The sequence below is a fragment of the Artemia franciscana genome, chromosome 10 (assembly GCF_032884065.1).
Source record: "Artemia franciscana chromosome 10, ASM3288406v1, whole genome shotgun sequence".
NCBI lineage: Eukaryota > Metazoa > Arthropoda > Branchiopoda > Anostraca > Artemiidae > Artemia > Artemia franciscana.
This window is the reverse complement of record NC_088872.1, coordinates 39,007,482-39,027,454: the sequence shown is the minus strand read 5'-3', so window position 1 is coordinate 39,027,454 and position 19,973 is coordinate 39,007,482. Positions and strand designations below refer to the sequence as shown.

At 36.0% G+C, this 19,973-nt stretch overlaps 1 protein-coding gene across 2 annotated transcripts in view; it reads right to left on the bottom strand.

Annotated features, from left to right (window-relative positions):
* Window positions 1-388: 388 nt before the first annotated feature.
* LOC136032173 (WD repeat-containing protein 35-like) overlaps window positions 389-19,973 on the bottom strand; it is a 130,101-nt gene continuing 110,516 nt past the window's right edge. For both annotated transcript variants that reach the window (XM_065712361.1, XM_065712362.1), the window contains 3 exons: window positions 10,761-10,921; window positions 9,391-9,515; window positions 389-723 (listed from right to left, as the gene is read on the bottom strand). In XM_065712361.1, the coding sequence (XP_065568433.1) occupies window positions 546-723; window positions 9,391-9,515; window positions 10,761-10,921 (464 nt within the window). In that variant the 3' untranslated portion in view covers window positions 389-545. The remainder of the gene's footprint in view (window positions 724-9,390; window positions 9,516-10,760; window positions 10,922-19,973) is intronic.

The following is a 19,973-nucleotide window of genomic DNA, read 5'->3' as shown; positions in this document are numbered from 1 at the left end:
AAGCTTATTGTATACATTAAATTAGCTTTAAAACTAAGTTTAATGTTGAGTTCGGAGCCTCCAGAACCTTCGTGTTGAATCTCCAGTTGAGTGTGGACAGTTCCTTAATATTTTTTCTCAATAAAAACTGCTTTCAAATTCACCACTGAACTTTCAAAGTGAAAATAATGTTTTGGTAAAATATTCTTTATGGAAAATTAGGAAATTCTCGGCTGAAGAATAACTTATTTATCCGAATGAGCTTAGTGTGTATATTGAGTGAGCTTGATATGTATACATTGGGTAGGTTGAGTCAGGTTAATGAACTTCAGGCTAAATTGAGTGACAATGCTTAATTAGGAGACACTTAATTCACCATTTATTAGGAGACACTACCAAACAAGACTAGGCAAATAAATAGCTTATTATTGTTCTTATCTTCAAAAGTAAGCAGATAAAAAAGCATAATATAAGGGTAGTCACAACTTGCAGTAAAAGAAGAAGATAAACAGCATAATCCTAGGCGACTTCTCGGTTGGGGCCGATTTTCCCTAAAAATGTTGAATCTATGATCCAAAACCAAGTCCTTGACAAAGAGGACATCGCATATCTTCTTTTACTTCAGTTTCTATTACAAAATGGCGACAGTGTGAACATGCTACTGCAGTTGCCACGTCAAATACTGGACGCCCCGTGGCTATACATAAGGGGTAGCTTTCTTCACAACTAGGACAAGTACCACACCTGAAATTTGAATCGAAAAATAATTTTTTCCTAAAACCATTGTTCCGAGTAAAAACAAACATTCAGTCGCCTTAGATAGGTACCTGGTGGGGCTGAAACTTGGAATACTTTAAATGGGGAAAGAAAACAGTTTTGCAATAATCACGGCTCAACTTAAATCCTAACCTTGACTTGTCAATAGAAACAGAAGAACTAAAAAAGGCTTTTAAAATTAATTATTCGTCAAATGAATTTGTTTTCTATGCTGATCTTTATCTGTTTTCTATACTGATCTTAAGTGCGTAAAAACTCATACAAGCTAAATTTACAACTCATAAATTATTGACGCATGATATGAAAAATGGGGAAAACGTACCCAATAAGGGAATGATCATGATAAAAATTTGGCCACTAAATTCAATATATCTAGGACTATAGATCGGAGGTTTGAACATCATATAAAATATCCAAATAAAACTTCATCATAAAAAATCCAAAACTTCATATTTCTTCTGAGAAGGATAGTTTCAGATGCGTATTTTTTTTTTGCAAGAGAATTTTTGTCTTGAAAAAAAATGGTAATAGAATATAAACAGCGAAATCATTTGAATAGGAACTTGAATTTCAAGTGCCCCTTTAAGTGACAGATTAGACCGTACTACAGAAATGTGCAAATTTCTATCAGTTTCTACCGCTTTGCACGAATTCGACCAAACTCCGGAAACATCAGTTTTTAAACCAAAATATTAGTTTTAAGAATCAAAACGTTGTTATAAGAAATTATAATTTTAGCTAAAGGGCTGAGAAAAGCTAAAAATCACACCCTTATATTTCGAATAGCCTCGAACATGATTTTTAAAAAAAGTAAAAAAAAAGAAATCTGAAGTAATAGTACAGAATAGCGTTAAGAATTAAAGCGAATAAAAATTACCTTTTATTTGAAGGGGGTAGGGTCTTCCCCAGCCCCCCGTCCTTTACGCTAAAGTTCGTCTTTTTCCAGGAATATTATTACACAAGGGCATTGTTACAAAAGTTGTAACTTCTTATTATCACAATACTCAGGGAATGATTTGCTTAAACATTAAAATTTTCAGTTCAGAGGTTCTGAAACACACTGCATAAATAGTAATTTGTGGTTACAAACCGACTATATTTATTGCACCCATTTGTGCTTTTAGAAAGCACTATCTGCACTTTAGAAGGATAGCGGGGATTATTGGGGGCCTCAGCCCCGCTCATATACGAGATTATTTATGTTGTTGTTTTTTTTAGCACCACTCCTTGCTTTCTCTAACGGTCGCATATTACTGTGGTGCAACTCACTAATAACAACACCTACCTTGCGAGCAGGATTTGGTGGACTTAACCCATCTGACTGGAGATACTTCTATAGAAAGTTTATTATTCTTATTTATCTATCAGAAAGATTTCGCAAGACAAACTGTCAAAAATAGTTTGCTTAGCTGTTCTCAGAGGGAACACAAACAGGGTTAATGTATATTTGATCACACTTTGGCCCTCCTGATGTACAGTGTTATTCCAGTCCTCCCGTTGAGAGCAGCTTATCAAACAATTTTTTTGCAATTATCTCGGAAATATGAAGACATCGAATACGATCAATAGGTGTAATTAAATAAAAAAAAAAGGTTTTTCAACTGAAAGTAAGGAGCGACATTAAAACTTAAAGCGAATAGAAATTAAACCGTATATGAAAGGGGCTGCTCCCTCCTAAACGCCCTGCTCCTTACGCTAAAGTTTGACCCTTTTTCACAACTCTACTTTTTAAAACAATAAAAAAACTTGATGAAACTTATTTTATTCATCAAATTATAAATTTTATGAAACATATATATTTAAAATCAGCATAAAATCTGATTCTTTTGATGTATCTATTAGTATCAAATCCATTTTTTTGCTACTATTGAGCCGGATCGCTCCTTATCAAACAGTTTGTTACCACGAACTGTTTGATAATGACTGTACAAACTTTTCTTATTGTTTTACTGGCTGAATATTTCATCACTTTTTCTTTGCCAAATTACTCGCAATCGCTAAATAATCACAGAAGAAGTGATGATTTTTATTACCCTTTTTTGTACATTGTTAACACCTCTATGTGAAAACCAAAGACCCAGCCTTTATATTCAAGCATAGATCTTCATTTAATCTCTTGAGTGCTTCCTTAGCTCAACAGGAGGACACAAGAATCGAATTATTTAATGCATTCAAAGCTAAAGCCCCCTGGGGTACAGAGTGTTTCCGTCACTATCGCTTTGTCATTTTAACTGAAGAAGCATGGTATGTGCATTCCAGAAAATCTTCTCGACGAAAAAGAACAATTTCAAATTAGTGGGGGGTAGACAGGGCGTAAAACAAACGCTGAAAGACATAGTAATCGCCATTAAACCTGCAGATTTTATGTCGTTAAACTGGGAAGTATATGAAGAATGCCAAACACATAAATCGTCAAGTTTAACTTACACTATTAAAACATGGGCTTGACATAGAATAAAAATCTAAAATATTCGTGAAGGAAATTAATTACTAGAAACAAAGTCATTTAGTGTCTTTCAAATTTATCACGCTTATTAAACTATAGTCTGATAGAAGCAACTTCATATCTACTTCGAGGGGTGTCCGTGGAAATTTTTTAATGGGGTACAAAACCTTCACAGATATTTGTGTCTGGAATAAAATGCTAGGGGCAGTTTTCATTTGTGAGAAAACTGCAATACTTATCAAAATATTAGGATAATATTTACTTTTCTCTCTGCGCGAACAACTAAGAGGGGAGGGGTACCCAGAAATGATGAAATTTATCGATGCTAGTCCCCAGCACCCATGCTGCACACTCCATCCTACATTGATCCATATACATATTCTTCCAAATTAAGGGAGGTCACAGGTTAAATTCATATGTAACATAGTATTTATCACATTCCTCTTTCTTTCTAAGAGCATTACGTATTCTTGGAAATATAGCACGTCACCATAGAGATTAATATGTAGCAATACAATTCTAAGAAGTATTATTCTTTTCATTTCAGTAATTTTATGACGAAGACGAATATTTATGAGGCAAAATCTAAGCAATAATAACATTATAAAAAAGATCCAGTTCTTCAAGACTATGCAATTAGGAAAAGTATGAATTAAGTAATCTTCAGACCTATAGACGTATGATCAATTTTTTCTGGGAGGGTGGAAAACTTCGAAGAAAAAAGTTAAAAATAGGGAGCTTTTGCGGAAATACTCGAAAAATACAAATGGATGAGTCAGTTCTGTCTCCTGAAAATCATCTTTGAAGGTCAAATTCACGGTTCTCGTCCTCGTGGTCGTCCCCCAAGGAGGTAGAAGGAAAACCTTGTACCTCATCACTTTTCAGACCTTCTTCGCCCTGCAGAATGCCGTGAGGCATACATAAGGCATATCCACACCAAGTCAAGTAGGTCAAGTCATTCCGAAATTATGGAAATCTCGAGATTTTAGTTGATAGTAGGACACCCCCCCCCCTGTTTGAGTGCCTGGAAAGATTTGTGAAAATATCATTACTGACTTTGATATGTGGCAGACATACTTTTATAGGTGTTGCGTTAGGTTGCGACTTCTAATGAATAAATATAGGCTACTCTTTATTTAATATTTTTCGCTTTTGCTTTAATTAAGTAGACATAGGCATACTTATTTAACATGCTCGACAAAGGACAAAAAAGCACTAAAACTGAGTCGTTTACAAGGTAAATACAAATTGAACAAACACAAACAATGATTACTTTATGCTGTTAAAAAGACCAGTGAAAAAGGTAACAAAAGAATACTGATACCGGTAACAAAAGAATACTGATGTGCAGCAATAAACTGGTTCCAACTTGTTCTGTCTTCTGGTGAGTGGGTTCGGGGATTCATTAGTGGGGATGATACACCTGTGCTTTGAGCTCCTTATAATGAATTGTCCAAATTTGATTATAAAATCTTGGCAGCGGTTGCAGAGTGACTCAAGTCCCAGCATTTCAAGGGCCTTTTCGTAGGAAGTATAACTTTTTCCCATCATAATTTTATGAGCACGTATTTGAATGGCCTCAAAACCATGGCATAGCCCGGAGCTTAACTGGCCACACGGGCCCCAAACAGGACACACATATTCTAGTACAGAGAGAAGTCATGTAGGCCAGTTTTATTGACGTTTCACTGGAATCGATCCTTTTCATTGCAATAAGCGATTGCAGGGCAGCGTAGCCTTTGTGGACATTATATTCACATGGCTATTGAATCTGAAATCAGTTGAGAGGATAACCGCCAGTATGTTTTCGCTGTCTACGGCCTGGAAGAGGGGTACTGGCTGTTTAATATTGGTTCTTAAGGGTTGAAACTGATTACCTTGCATTTCAATTCATTTAGAGTTTGACTTGCCAGTTCACAATCGGAGTGAAACATACTAGTAAGGTTAGGGTCCAATTCGGGCCCGGATTGTTTCCTTCGAGTTCATATTTTATTAGAAAAGATAAATTGTCCACAAATTTGTATCTATCCTTGAAAAAACCGAAAGATGTAGTTTATGACAGCCAGGAAAACAATACAAACAAATTAAGTACCTTGAGAGGCACCACAGATAATAGAAAGAAAATGAAGAGTTCGTGTCATTTTCGCTTAAGGCGATGACATACTGTTCAAAGCCACACATGTAGTCGGCAAATAAAAGCAAGGTGTCTGATCAAGTCAAATGCATTTCCATAGTCGGTAATGGTACGATCTCCGAAGGATTTGCCCTTCTCTAACCAGAATAGAATATCATCGTACAACCTGACGAGACACACTGAAGTGTTCGAGCCACAAAGGCATCCGCATTGATAAGGGTCTAATTGGGGCTCTATGTCGTTCAAAAGTAGCCTTGAAATGAATGTCTCTGTAACCTTTGCCGTAGTAGATAGTTAGCGAAATCGGTCTCAAATCATTGCACGACTTAGGAGATGATTTCTTAGGTATCACTTTAATCAATGGCTTTTCCATGTATTTGGAAGTTTTTGGAGAGCCAGGCACCGATTAATACTTGCTAGAGGAGTCGTTATGATAAAAGAAAATTTGCACGGAAGTCTTACAGGGATTTCGCCAGGATATGACGAGCTTTTGGGTTTTAATTTGAGTAGTTGATAAAAAACTTGATAAGACTCTACTGGCGGTCGCCAGCTACACTTTCTAGATTTTTCAAGAGCCTGTGCAAGTTCTTGACTTGTAAGGCCAGGGAAGGTGGTGCATATACACGTAAAAAAACTATTCACTTCTGACGCTGTCAAAGAAGAATTGTCGTCTGTAACAATCCGTAAATGGGGGTCTTGGGTTTTGCCGGTCTTTACTGAATATCGCCATTCTCTACAGCTAGTAAACAGACATGGATCAACATTGGATCAACATGGTTTGCAGCAAGCAATGTCTTGACTTTGCGGCAGAGGGCAACAACTGTGCTGCAAAACCTTTATTATGAGTTTGAGACCGTTGTTTTATAAAAGCTTGGATTTCAGTTGTGATCCATGGGCGATCAGAGGAGGACTTGTAAACATTCTCTTTTGCAAAGTATTCCTCGTACTTTTCGTACAAGATCGAGTTTAGTAGTTCTGTTTTTCTGTCAAGGGCTTATTCATTGATTACTGCTGAGAAAATCATCCTGACTTATCAATTGTCCAAAGAACCGGATGTTTGTATCAGCAATTACTACAACTGGGACTCGTTTAGAGGCTGCTACGGAAGTTTTGCCAGAAGACAGTATAATGGTCTGATTTTGCCAATGATCCCAGGCAGTGTGGGAATGAACTTCAACTTTCACTGTATTAGATTAGGGGCGGCTAGTAGATTTCAGCCATTTCTTGTCTCTTGATTTCCGAAAAATGAATTTTATTATTTCCAAGATATAAAATTTGAAGACGGTAATGTTTACAACATAGTGAACTCTTTTTCCTTTTTTGCAGAGTTGGATCATTCTATTCTAAGATTTTAAAGGGACAATGATCTTTTAGAGTTTGTAATAATTGGCTAAACCATGTGGCCTCATTTTTGCATACACAGGATTACATTAAGCTGTGTTAGCTAACCTAGATACTATATATGACAGAATCCCAACCTCCCCCCTTTCTCTCATCTCTCAATCAACATGAGTTTTTACTTTGTTTCAACAGCCAGTATCGAAGGTTTAACCATTACTCAAAGAAGTGACATAGAGAGCTCCTGACCTGACTAGAGAGACCACGATCTTTTAAAGCTGCAAGAAGTCAAGCTTGAATACATAAATAATGAAAAATGTCCCGTGACTGTCACGTTGCCAGTAAATGAAAGTGTCTCCACAAGGAGGTATCAAAGTTGGAGTCTGATTCCAAAGATAATTTACTGTTAGGGCAGAGAATTTGCAAAGCAAAAAACACTTAAAAAAAATTAAAGCTGAGAAATCGAGGGAAAGCATGATAATTAAAATTATGATCTTTAATTTAAATTAAAGATCGTAAATTTAATTTAATTTAATTTAATTTGATTAAAGTTATGATCTTAATAGACATCCTGAAGCTAACGAGTGATGAAAATAAGGTAAAGATCCGTTTTTCGCACTTGGAAGCAACCCTAAGTTCATCGGGGTCAACAAAGTCTCAAAAGACAATAAAACAGACTATTGGCTGCTTCCGCGCCATCTGTTTCCCTCTCCAAGAGACAGAAACTGTCCAATTTGCGAGCAGACGAAACCCACTTATGGATAATTTTGCTGAGCCTGCATTTAGCAGGCAGGCCTAACCCAGTTGTGTTTAAAAGTTTTGTCCTAACTAGCCCTAAGGGTCTTACGCAGGATCTCAAAACCTTTCAAGGTGCTGACATACTTTCTGAGAATCTTTAAGCTCATGGCCTCGGTACTGGCATTATGACTATGCTAGTCTGAATTCACCCGTCCATTTCCAGAGTTCATCTTTGATCGATTTTTAAGTACAGAGAATTTGCCATATCTGCAGTGCCATCTTCAAATGAGAATCTACCAGACCAAAATGAGAATCAAATTTGAGAGCGAGGCAGTAGTTTTAAGGTCAGATAAAGCCAAGAAGAAATAAGGTAGAGGGTCAAACATAGTCTTTGTAAGAAAAAACAAGAAGCTTGCACTCACTGAATAGCATGACCCATGAATCATCACCCCCAAATCAAGTGCAGGCCCTTAAAGGCAGCGATGTCAATTCACAAAAACGTAAGAGAATGGGAGAGAGTTTATTCTCAAAATATGTTTATGTATTTTGTCAATTAAAATACCGAAAAATGCGTTTCTCAATGAAACACACACGCAAAAAAAAGATATTTTTCAAAAATACAGTGGCAATAATCTAGAGGGAGAATTCTCCCCCGGCCCACTTGGTGCCTCTGAAAAAAGTTTCAAGTCAACGGATTGTAACACACAAATTTTGATGCAATCTAATCTGTGACTTTTTTCGTCTATGGTATTATGCATCGGTACTTTTTGTTAAGAAGGTTTTGGACACAACACTAACAAAGAAGATACGTTCGGAGAACCTTAATAGCCAGCAAAAGAGAAAATTTTTTTAAATGTGGGTGAAATTCGAATCTTGTACCAACGAACGTCTTGGACAGAAACAGCCGCGGGGTGTCAGAGATCATGTTCCTGGACCATGAGACTTCTGTGGCACCTCGTGGCTTACGGAAGATTCAACCAAAACCAAAATGCGAACTACGGAATGTCAACGGAAAACTTCCGACGCTTAACAGTTTATAAAAAGGAGGAAGTGTAAAACTGAGATTAGTCTACATGCAAATGTAACAGGGCGCTCTTTTAATTTTAAATTGCGTCCTCCATAACGATTGGTTGAAAAGATATCAGTGATATCAAACACAGAGATGCCTAGATCGATAGAAATTTTTTTTGCGGTCATGGGCTTTGACCATGAGACTTCTGGCACCTAATGGCTTACAGAAAATTCTACTGAAACTAAAATAAAATCTACAGATTGTCTACACAAAACTTGCAACGGTTAACATATTATAAAAAGGAACTTGTTGAGAACTGAGATTAATCTACATAAAAATGTGACAGGTCTCTCTTTCAGTTTCAAATTGTGTCCTCCATAACGATTGGCTGAAAATATAGATATTAGTGATATCAAACACAGAGACGCCTAGATTTCATGAATAAGGCTTTTCACTTCCTATAAGATAGTAGTTTAGCTTTTGAGAAATTCAACCGAAATCCTTCAATAACGGTACTCATAGAAAACGACCGAATCACTAATATCGGTCAAATTTCGTAGAAAAAATCTATGGCTGAAAAGTTTACATAATTCAGCGTAATTCATAATTCGTTTCATGTAATGCCTTTTCAGAGCAACTTAATAATTTAAAACTTAGGCTTAAAAATTGTGTTTAAGCCTAATTCAGCTTACTTAAAATGCCTGTAACAATTATTTTATGCATTTTAGATAGTATATTCTATCCCTTGGCAGGCCTCTAGAGAAGACGGCTGACTTTTTGAAAACTCCCATGGAGAAGCTTTGCTTTAAAAATTATGACAGATTGTCTTGGCGAATCAGTATTCACCTCCAGGCGTAGGAGGACCTAAATCTAACTAATTATTTTATTCGATTAATAGTTCTTTGAGTAATACGAGAGCAAAATCAGATTACGTCTCACCAGCTTTAGTGTCTATGAATTACTTACCATTCGTGAATCTTCCTTTTACATTTTCTGCAATCTACGCGTGGTGAGACTACATCCTTCGGAGGATTTTTTGAAAAAATTTGGTCAGCCGCCATTTGATAGCAATCTCTTAGTTCATCACTGATCTAGAAATATAAGAGAATGATGCAGAAGGTTGTCAACATTTTTCTTAAACAAAGCGCTTGCCCACTTAAAAGGCTTTTTCTGTCAATATTCTAAAAACTACTTAAAAACTAATATCAACTCGGGTGGTTGGGTACGTCTTGGTATTTGAAGATATAGTCAAATCACCAAAGTTTTGCATCTGCCTTGCTTATTTAATAGACAGAGAGAAAACTATCAAAGCTATTATTGGCGCCTTAAATATTTTAGCCAGACAATGTTTATTTTGTAAGTACTATATGATCCAAAGATCCTGATGCCAAAATTATATTAAGGAATAGATTTCTATACCTACTAGAACAGTCGAGAATAAGCAATAGTATCCTTATAAACTGCATTCATAAGTTCGGTTTTGCCTCCATCCAAATTAAAAAATCCAAGTTTATCCTCAATCCAAGTTTAAAAAGAGACATTTTTTTCGGTTTTAACAAGAACAATATCTAAGGGACTTCGTTGTGTTAAAAAAAGGCATTTTGAAGCGCTAATCAGTTTCGCTTATTTATTTACACGCTTCAACAAGGCAACACTGACAAAATTTGTGGTACTGCTTAGGGATAGAAACATAATTAATGTGTAGTTAATTTTTTAAACTCTTGAATATACACTAAACTAAGATAATATACACTATGAGAAGGGCGGGTATCTTAAGTACAAGCAAACCAAGATCTTAAGGGTGCAAAATGTTCTTTACAACATATCATTTCAACTGCCCCTGTCTTTGGATTGGAAAATCGTTTTTTTTTTCAGAACAATTTCTAATAGACTTTGTCGTGTAAAAAAAGGCATTTTCAGGCACTTGAGACATTGCCTCATTCACAAATGTTATTGCTAGCAGCAATTTAGAACTTCATAAAATGTTAAGCTATATCACAGGTCGTTAAGAGGAATTTATTTCGGTGTGGGCAAGCAGCTCAAGGGGATGGAGGTGCAACTGTAAAACACTAAACAGTGACCGACTCAATTAAAAAAACCTAAGAACAGAGGGAAAGTCATAAAATTTGTGAGATTTGAATGAAAAGAAAGGTTAAAAAATACCTAAAGAAAGACTAAAAAATCCAAATGGAAAATTTTAATTTACTAAAAGTATATGTAAATCTAGAAGATAGATTTATCAGTTATTTTTCAAGTATGTCTCAAAATACGATTTTATTAAGTTTAGATCTATACATCTTATATATTTGAAAAAAAACAATTAAGCACTTTCATACCTTAGGCAAAGACTCGAGTTTCATATAGGCCTTTGCACATACTCCAAAACATTTCATCTCAAGGCTGGAATCAGCAAGCATTTTGTACAACGGCTCCATTGGCAACATTTCTTCATATTTTTGTAAATTATATAAAACCCTCATTGCTGCCTCATTATGCCCTTAAAGAGTGAAAAATATATAAACTACTAAATTACAAGGAGATACAGAGGTAGAGGAAACGAGAGAAAGCGGGGAGTAAGGCATGTAGAGAGAGAGAGAGAGAGAGAGAGAGAAGAGAGAGAGAGAGAGAGAGAGAGAGAGAGAGAGAGAGAGAGAGAGAGAGAGGAGAAGAGAGAGAGAGAGAGAGAGAGAGAGAGAGAGAGAGAGAGAGAGAGAGAGAGAGAGAGAGAGAGAGAGAGAGAGAGAGAGAGAGAGAGAGAGAGCTATTATAAGATGCTTACAGGGACGCTTTTTTTAAGGCTAGACGAATATTGAAGTCCTACAAATGCACTTCAAAAAGTACCTACCTATTTATGATAAATGTTGGAAATACAGATAAATGCATAATATAAGGACCTTATTCTCTCTAGTAAGCTTCTTCATTTCCGTCCTGTGCTAGCTTGACACGTTTTTATTTTCTATGCACTACTTTCGTTCTGAGAACAACAATTAAAATTCAGACTTACTGCCGTAAACCTTAACTGAACCACCTGCCCCAAGGTTTGAGTCACAAAGCCGCTGAATTGTGAAAACCACATTTTTATATTTTTACCTTTTCATGTTTGTACTTGCATATTGTAGAAAAGTATTCATTATTGTCATCATTGCCTGTATATTCCTCAATACCCGTGCACTGTTGTTTCTTTTTTTTATTATTTTTATTAAACAACATATCAGTATTGCAATTATTTAAGTACTTCCGTTTATTCATAAAATTGGCATTTAGAACACGGAATCTGTTTATCTACGTTCTGATCCTGTCAATTGCCAAACACTTCATCTTTGAGGCATTTCTTTTCGCTCAAACGACATTTCAGAGTTCCACCTAACATGCAGTACTACAAACTTGGGCTAGCCTCAATGTTTCCACCAGTTGGGCTAGTAAAAATGGCATTTGACCAATGAAATTCATAGGAGTCAGTCCAATCGAATAGTTCGTGGTAACAAACTGTAGTAAGGACCGACCCGGCTCAATAGTAACTGAAACTCTAAAAATGGAATTTTGATACCAATAGTTACATCAAAAGAATCACATTTTTATGATGATTTTGAATATATAAGTTTCATCAAGTTTAGTCTTACTCGTCAAAAGTTACGAGCCTGAGAAAATTTGCCTTATTTTAGAAAATAAGGGGAAATACCCCCTAAAAGTCATACAATCTTAACGAAAAATCACACCATCAGATTTAGCGTATCAAAGAACCCTATCGTAGAAGTTTCAAGCTCCTATCTACAAAAATGTGGATATTCGTTTTTTGCCAGGAGACCCATCACGGGTGCGTGTTTATTTGCTTGTTTGTTTTTATTTTATTTTTTTTTATTTTTTTTATTTTTCTCATGGTTGATCGTATCGACCCAATGGTCCTAAAATGTTGTAAGATGGCTCATTCTAACGGGACTTAAAAATTCTAGTGCCCTTTTTAAGTGACCAAAAATATTGGAGGGCACCTAGGCCCCCTCCCACGCTAATTTTTCCCCAAAGAAACCAGATCAAAATTCTGAAATAGCCATTTTATTCACCATAATCAAAAAATCTAATAATTATGTCTTTGGGGACGACTTACTCCCCCAAAGTTCCCGTGGGAGGGGCTACAATTTACAAACTTTGACCAGTGTTTACATATAGTAATGGTTATTGGGAAGTGTACAGGCGTTTTCAGGGGGATTTTTTTTTGGTTTGGGGGGAGAAGTTAAGGGGGAGGCTTACGTGAGAGGATCTTTCCTTGGAGGAATTTGTCATGGGGGAAGAGAATTTCAATGAAGGGGGCGCTGGACTTTCTAGCATTATTTAAAAAACAATAAAAAAATAAATATTTAAAGTTTTTTCAACTGAAAGTAAGGAGCAGCATTAAAACTTAAAACGGACAAAAATTATTACGCATATGAGGGGTTGACCTCCTCGTAATACCTCGCTCTTTACGCTAAAGTATTTTTAGTATTTCGGATAATACGAAATATAATACATACGGAGTAATTTCAGTTCGTTTTGAGTTTTAATGTCACTCGTTACTTTCAGTTTTTAAAAAGTTTGTTTTTTATATTTAATTTCTGAAGGTTTTTGAATTAATGCATGTTTTGGTTTTGGCTCTCCGCACATAAATAATTACAATGAAATTTGTATATTAATTATTTGGCTAAATGGCTTTCTCATAGTTTTAACCGGAAAATTTTGAGAAAAAAGGACCGGGGAGGAGGCCTAGTTGCCCTCCAATTTTTGTTTACTTAAAAAGATAACTAGAAATTTAATTTTGTTACGAACGTTTTCATTAGTAAAAAATATACGCAACTTACGAATTAACTTACGTAACGAACTTCTATATTCCTATGTTTTTATTACGTATATGAGGGAGTTCACTTCCTCATCAGTACCTCGCTCTTTAGACAAAAACTTGAATTTTGTCCCAATTTTTTAAGAATGACCCCTGAATCACAAAGGCCGTAAAATAAACAGTTGAAATACTAAAAATACTTTAGCGTAAAGAGCGAGGTATTACGAGGAGGTCAACCCCTCATATGCGTAATAATTTCTGTCCGTTTTAAGTTTTAATGCTGCTCCTTACTTTCAGTTGAAAAAACTTAAAATATTTATTTTTTCATTGTTTTTAAATAATGCTAGAAAGTCCAGCGCCCCCTTCATTGAAATTCTCTTCCCCCATGACAAATTCCTCCATGGAAAGATCTTCCCACGTAACCCCCCCCCTCAGCTTCTCCCCCCAAATAAAAAAAATCCCCCTGAAAACGTCTGTAAACTTCCCAATAGCCATTAGCATATGTAAACAACGGTCAAAGTTTGTAACTTGCAGCCCCTCCCACGAGGACTGTGGGGAAGTAAGTCGTCCCCAAAAACATAGTTATTAGGTTTTTTGACTATGGTGAATGAAATGGCTATCTCAGAATTTTGATTCGGTGACTTTGGGGAAAAATGAGCGTGGGAAGGGGCCTAGCTGCCCTCCAATTTTTTTGGTCACTTAAAGGGCACTAGAACTTTTAATTTCCGTTAGAATGCTTACTACAGTTCGTTACCACGAACTGTTTGATAATCCAAGAACACCCAGCCAACATGATCATGTGTGGTCCCATGCACGCTTTACAGAAACAATTACTAACATTATATGCCTGAACTGATCTTATATGGTTCCAGACATCTTTTTAGGTCTTTTATTTTTTCTCTGACAAACTTGATTTTCGCCCATGTTTGCCAATGTATGCAAGGTGACACAAGCTATACTGTACCTCTATTGGCTTAGCTGCTGACTATACAAAATACTTTTTCATATTTGTTTTTCTTACATGTGTACATTGCTCAACTTTTGATCAAGTTTTTCGTCTTATATGGTTGGGTGGGTGATTAGAAAAACAAACTATTATGCTTAATTGAAGTTTTAGAGATTATGAGATTATTTTAGACATTAGAGATTATGTTTTTTTTTACCGTTCATTATAAAAAATCTGCAGAAAACTTTCAATCGATGTAAAGCCTGGGTTAAACGAAGAGAGGATATGAAAAGAATATCCAAAAGTGCAGACTCCAATAAATTGTCTATAAAGTCTTATAAAGTAGACACGCATGCAATGGGAATAGTACCCATCCCTAAGAAAACCAAATAGTTTTCAATATTTTTACGCAACTTGTCATTTAATTTTCCTCTTTTAGTAGATTCGTCATACGCCTCCCATCTTCCAAATCTAAATTTGTGTACGGGTCTGCTCTTAAGTGGAAGTGCAAACAAATCCCTTATCACAGATATCATACCAAGGAAACAATGATCTATTTCCTATGCTATAACAGAAAGTCAAATAAGAATTGAAACACGAAGGAATTTACTATTTCCTCTCAAACAAATTTATCAATTTGGTTCAGTTTGCTGACGGAAGTTTGCAATTCTTTAAGTTTAAAAGCTTCCGATTTCACAGCACCAATAAGTAACAAGTTATGAGGATTTAAGTGAATGATCTGATAATATAGAAAAGGATGTGAAGAACAGAGAGGATATCCTCTTAAATATTAAAAAAAAAATAAATACACATTAATCAATTGAGCCAAATTAAAGTAGTGTATGTTAATTACAACCGATAAAATATTGTTCCTTTATGTCTATTACTATGGGGAGGGGGGATGAGTCAATAGCTATAACTGGAAAACAGCCTATAAAATATAATTTTGTACAGCCTATTGCATAAAAAATAGAGGTCAATTTATCAGCTGCACGCAATGTCATTTTTAAAATACTTTTTTTTTAATCTTCACAAAGAAAAAACTTCTATTCCAAATAAATAATTAAAAACTTTTTGTCCAAGTGCATAACGATTTGTCTTCAGGGACCACCTTTGTCAGGGCGTTGGGTGGGTGAAATAAAGCTTAAAATTTCTTAACTCAAATATTATATTTGCAATTCAAGAGATTGATTTTGAGTGCTCGGGGTTGGTTGGGGGTGGGCTGCAAAAACACGAATAAATTGCACTTGGAGCAAACAACCAAAATAATGACAGATTTCATTTCAACCTTAATAATACCATAAAATGTCTAAACAATACATTTAAAAGATAAAAAGCCCTTGGAACAGTGAGAAGTGGTGGTGGTGGGGGGAGGGGTAATTAAGATACCGTTTTGGAGTTCGATACTATGTATGTATGAACCTAAAGTTAAAGACAAATCGAAAGAAAAAACTTTAAAAAATAAGAATTTAAGGCGTAAGGTGAAGGTTCTTGCAGAAAAGCTTCAGACTGAACAGCTTGATCTTGTGTTTGCAAACACAAAACTCAGGGTGACACGTTACATCTTATATGCTCTCCTCCAAGACTGATCAGGTAGAGAGGGAAATCGAGGTATCAAAAGCAGCAGCGGAAAAAAAGCTGGTTCAATAGCCAAGGACAAGGTCCAACTTAAATAATATCCTCGGCATCCCCCTGATCGTTATTCAGAGGCAATTTCTAATTCTGAAACCGACTCGTTGGATGATTGGAAATTTGTCTATGCTAAGGATCTCTGTGGAGTCCTCAGATCCCTAGTTCAGAGTCCTCAGAGCTCAATAGCCAAAGACAAGATCCAACTTAAACAACATCCTCGGCATCCACCTGCTCGTTATTCAGAGGCAATTTCTAATTCTGAAACCGACTCGTTGGATGACTGGAAATTTGTCCATGCTAAGGAACTCTGTGGAGTCCTCAGATCCCTAGTTCAGAGTCCTCAGAGTTCAATAGCCAAAGACAGGATCCAACTTAATCAATATCCTCGGCATCCACCTGCTCGTTATTCAGAGGCAATTCCTAATTCTGAAAGCGACTCGTTGGATGACTGGAAATTTGCCCATGCTAAGGAACTCTGTGGAGTCCTCAGATCCCTAGTTCAGAGTCCTCAGAGTTTAATAGCCAAAGATAAGATCCAACATAAACAATATCCTCGGCATCCACCTGCTCGTTATTCAGAGGCAATTTCTAATTCTGAAACCGACTCGTTGGATGACTGGAAATTTGTCCATGCTAAGGAACTCTGTGGAGTCCTCATATCCCTAGTTCAGAGTCTTCAGAGTTCAATAGCCAAAGACAAGATCCAACTTAAACAATATCCTCGGCATCCACCTGCTCGTTATTCAGAGGCAATTCCTAATTCTAAAACCGACTAGTTGGATGACTGGAAATTTATCCATGCTAAGGAACTCTGTGGAGTCCTCATATCCCTAGTTCAGAGTCCTCAGAGTTCAATAGCCAAAGACAAGATCCAACTTAAACAATATGCTCGGTATCCACCTGCTCGCTATTCAGAGGCAATTTCTAATTCTGAAACCAACTCGTTGGATGACTGGATTTTTTCCATGCTAAGGAACCCTGTGGAGTCCTCAGAGCCCTAGTTAACGGCTTGGATGATGCAATCCATGACAACTCATCTTTTTTGGAGCTAGCGTACCGAAGTCTACTGAGCAAAATGGACGACAGCTATGAAAGCCTTTCCGAAGTCATGAAGATGTTTGTGGGAAAAGACTTAGATCGTGTGGAACTCATTTTAGAGCTAATGGCCAGGACTGATGCCGGAAGCTATAAAGTCAAAGATCCCACCATCTTGGAGACACTATTCCTTGAAATTTATGCACTCAAACCGATAATCCTGACGCCCTGGTCAATTTCCCAGTGAATTGTGACAGCACCACTAACTTTAGCCATGGGAAAAAGAAGTTTCAGCAAACTGACACCGGGTATGACACGTTTAGGTACAACGAAAGGCGATGACTGTCTCATCCACCTCGTCGCAATGTGCTTTAAGGCAGCCGAACAAAGACGTTTGAATTTTTAACTGAAGTTCTGTAGTTGCATTTTCTTAGTTTCATGTTTAATTCGTATATTTTAATTGAAATTGTGAATTTTTCGCTTCTTAGTTCTGTTTGTACATAAATCACAAAATCGTTTTTTCTCTACTCTATTAGATCACCAACTAGTTGTACATGCTTCTTACGAGAAACTGAACTAAGGCGCTATTCTTCTTCAGGCTATACGATTCTTTGGCCTGAACTGTTGGCCTATTGGCCTGTACTTATTTTACTCACCCCTTTTTCACTCATCACTTTTAACTTTTATTTTGCATGGGGAGTGAGATGAAGGGGAGACTGAAATGGCAAATTATTTATTTTTTTTATTAAAACATGTTTTCAGTACAACTAATTATTACCATAGATATATTAAACAATACCATGCCTATATCAGAAAGTAAAAATGAACAGAAATTATTACGTATATGAAGGGGGTTGCCACCTCCTCAATACCTCACTCTTTACACTAAAGGGTTGTAGTGCTTTTAAAAAAGCTTCTTATTGTTCTAATTGAATGACCCTTGTGTTTCAGAAGTCGTTCTTCAAGACTTGGGACAAAATTCAAACTTTAGCGTAAAGAGCGAGGCGTTGACGAGGAGGCAACCCCTTTCATATACGCAATAATTTCTGTTCGTATTCAGTTTTAATATTGCTCCTTACTTTCAGTAGAATTTTTTTTTTTAATTTAATTTCTGATCATTTTTTAAATAATCCCTGTAAATCTAGCCCCACCTCCGCAAAGAAATATCCTCCCCACAGAAATATTCTCTAGAAAATTCAATTTCAGTTAAAATTTACCCAGGATAATTACTCTTAAAAACTCCACGCGTAAAATTGAGACGGAAAAGAGAAAGCAAGACATGTAAAAATAATTTTTTATAGGAATTCTTGCAAATTCCCCCATTGTATAATTTCCCTTGTCAAGTTCGAACTTCCCTTTCCATGGAGAATCCCCCCGTGGAAAAACCCCAAGCAGAAAATTCATACCCCCCTAAAATGTATACACGCTTCCCAATAACAAATACTATGCGTAAACAACGGGCAAATTTTATAACTTAAAAGGCCTCTCCCCTGGGGCTGTGGGGGCTGGTCACGTTATATCCAAAGGCGTAGTTATTTGGCCTGTCAACTATGATGAACAAAATGGCTATCTCAAAATTTTTGTTGGAGGATTTTGGGGGAAAAGGGTGGGGGAGGGGACCTAGTTGCCTTCCAATCTCTTTAGTCACTTAAAAAGAGCACTAGAACCTTTAATTTCTGCTCGAATGATCCCTAATCACGATATTTTACAACCCTTGGGTCAATGCGATCACCCCTGAAAAAAAAACAACAAAAAAATAAAATAAACACGCATCCGTGATCTTTCTTCTGGCAAAAAATACAAAACTCCACATTTTTGCAGACAGGAACTTGAAACCTCTACAGTGGGGTTTTCTGATACGCTGAATCTGATGGTTTGATTTTCATTAGGATTGTATATATCAGTAGATGTATCTACTGATATCAAAATTCCGTTTTTCAAAAGTTTCGATTACTATTGAGCCGGGTCACTCCTTACTTACAGTTCGTTACCACGAACTGTTTGATTAAAAAAAACAGCTCATGTATTAGGTACGCCTTGAAGCTCTACGTGATGATGGTACTGTCTGTTGGAAGCTACTACAAACTTTCACGTTACTAAAATGATAAAATAATGCTTATTAAACAAAAAAAAACATTATACAATCATAAAATTAAAGCTTAAATCATGAATTAAAAACTTATTTTTCACAAGAAAAAATTATGATTATTTTATAAGTTGTTTTTCATTCTATTTCTTTAGTAAATATCAAACGCTTTGAATAATGTTGCTGTTATTAGGAAACGTTCATAAAGACATTTTTGGAAGAAAATGAAAACAGACGAAAGGGGCTGTCCCCTCCTCAAAGACTCACTCTTTGCACTGAAGTTTGACGTTTTTTAACAAACCTACTTTTTAAAACAATAAAAACTTTAGCGTAAAGAGCGGGGCATTGAGGAAGGGACAGCCCCTTTCATATACGGAATAATTTCTTTTAGTTTTAAGTTTTAATGTCGCTCCTTACTTTCAGTTTAAAAAAAACTTGTTTTTTTAATTTAATTTTTGAACGTTTCTGGATTAATGCAGGTTTTGATTTTGGCTATACGTACATGAATAATTAAAACAAAATTTACATATTAATTTTATTTTTTTGGCTAAATGGCTTTCTCAAAATTTTGATCGGACGACTTTGCAAAAAATGGGCGAGAAATGGGACCTAGCTGCCCTCCAGTTTTTTTGGTTTCTTAAAAAGAGCACTAGAACTTTTAATTTTATTTACGAAAGTTTTTATTAGTAACAAATATATGTAAGTTACGAATTAACTTAAGTAACGAACTTCCATATTCGTATAATTTCATTAAGTATATGAAGGGGTTCGTCTCCTCGTCAATACCTCGCTCTTTACGCTAAAGATCGAATTTTGTTCCAATTCTTTAAGAATGACCCTGAATCACAAAGGCCGTTTAATTAGAATAAATAGCTCTTTTGAAATTACTAAAAATACTTTAGCGTAAAGAGCGAGGTATTGAGGTATGGACGAACCCCCTCATATACGTAATAATTTCTGTTCGTTTTAAGTTTTAATATTGCTCCTTACTTTCAGTTGAAACACTTATTTTTTTACTTTAATTTCTGGCTGTTTTTTTAATA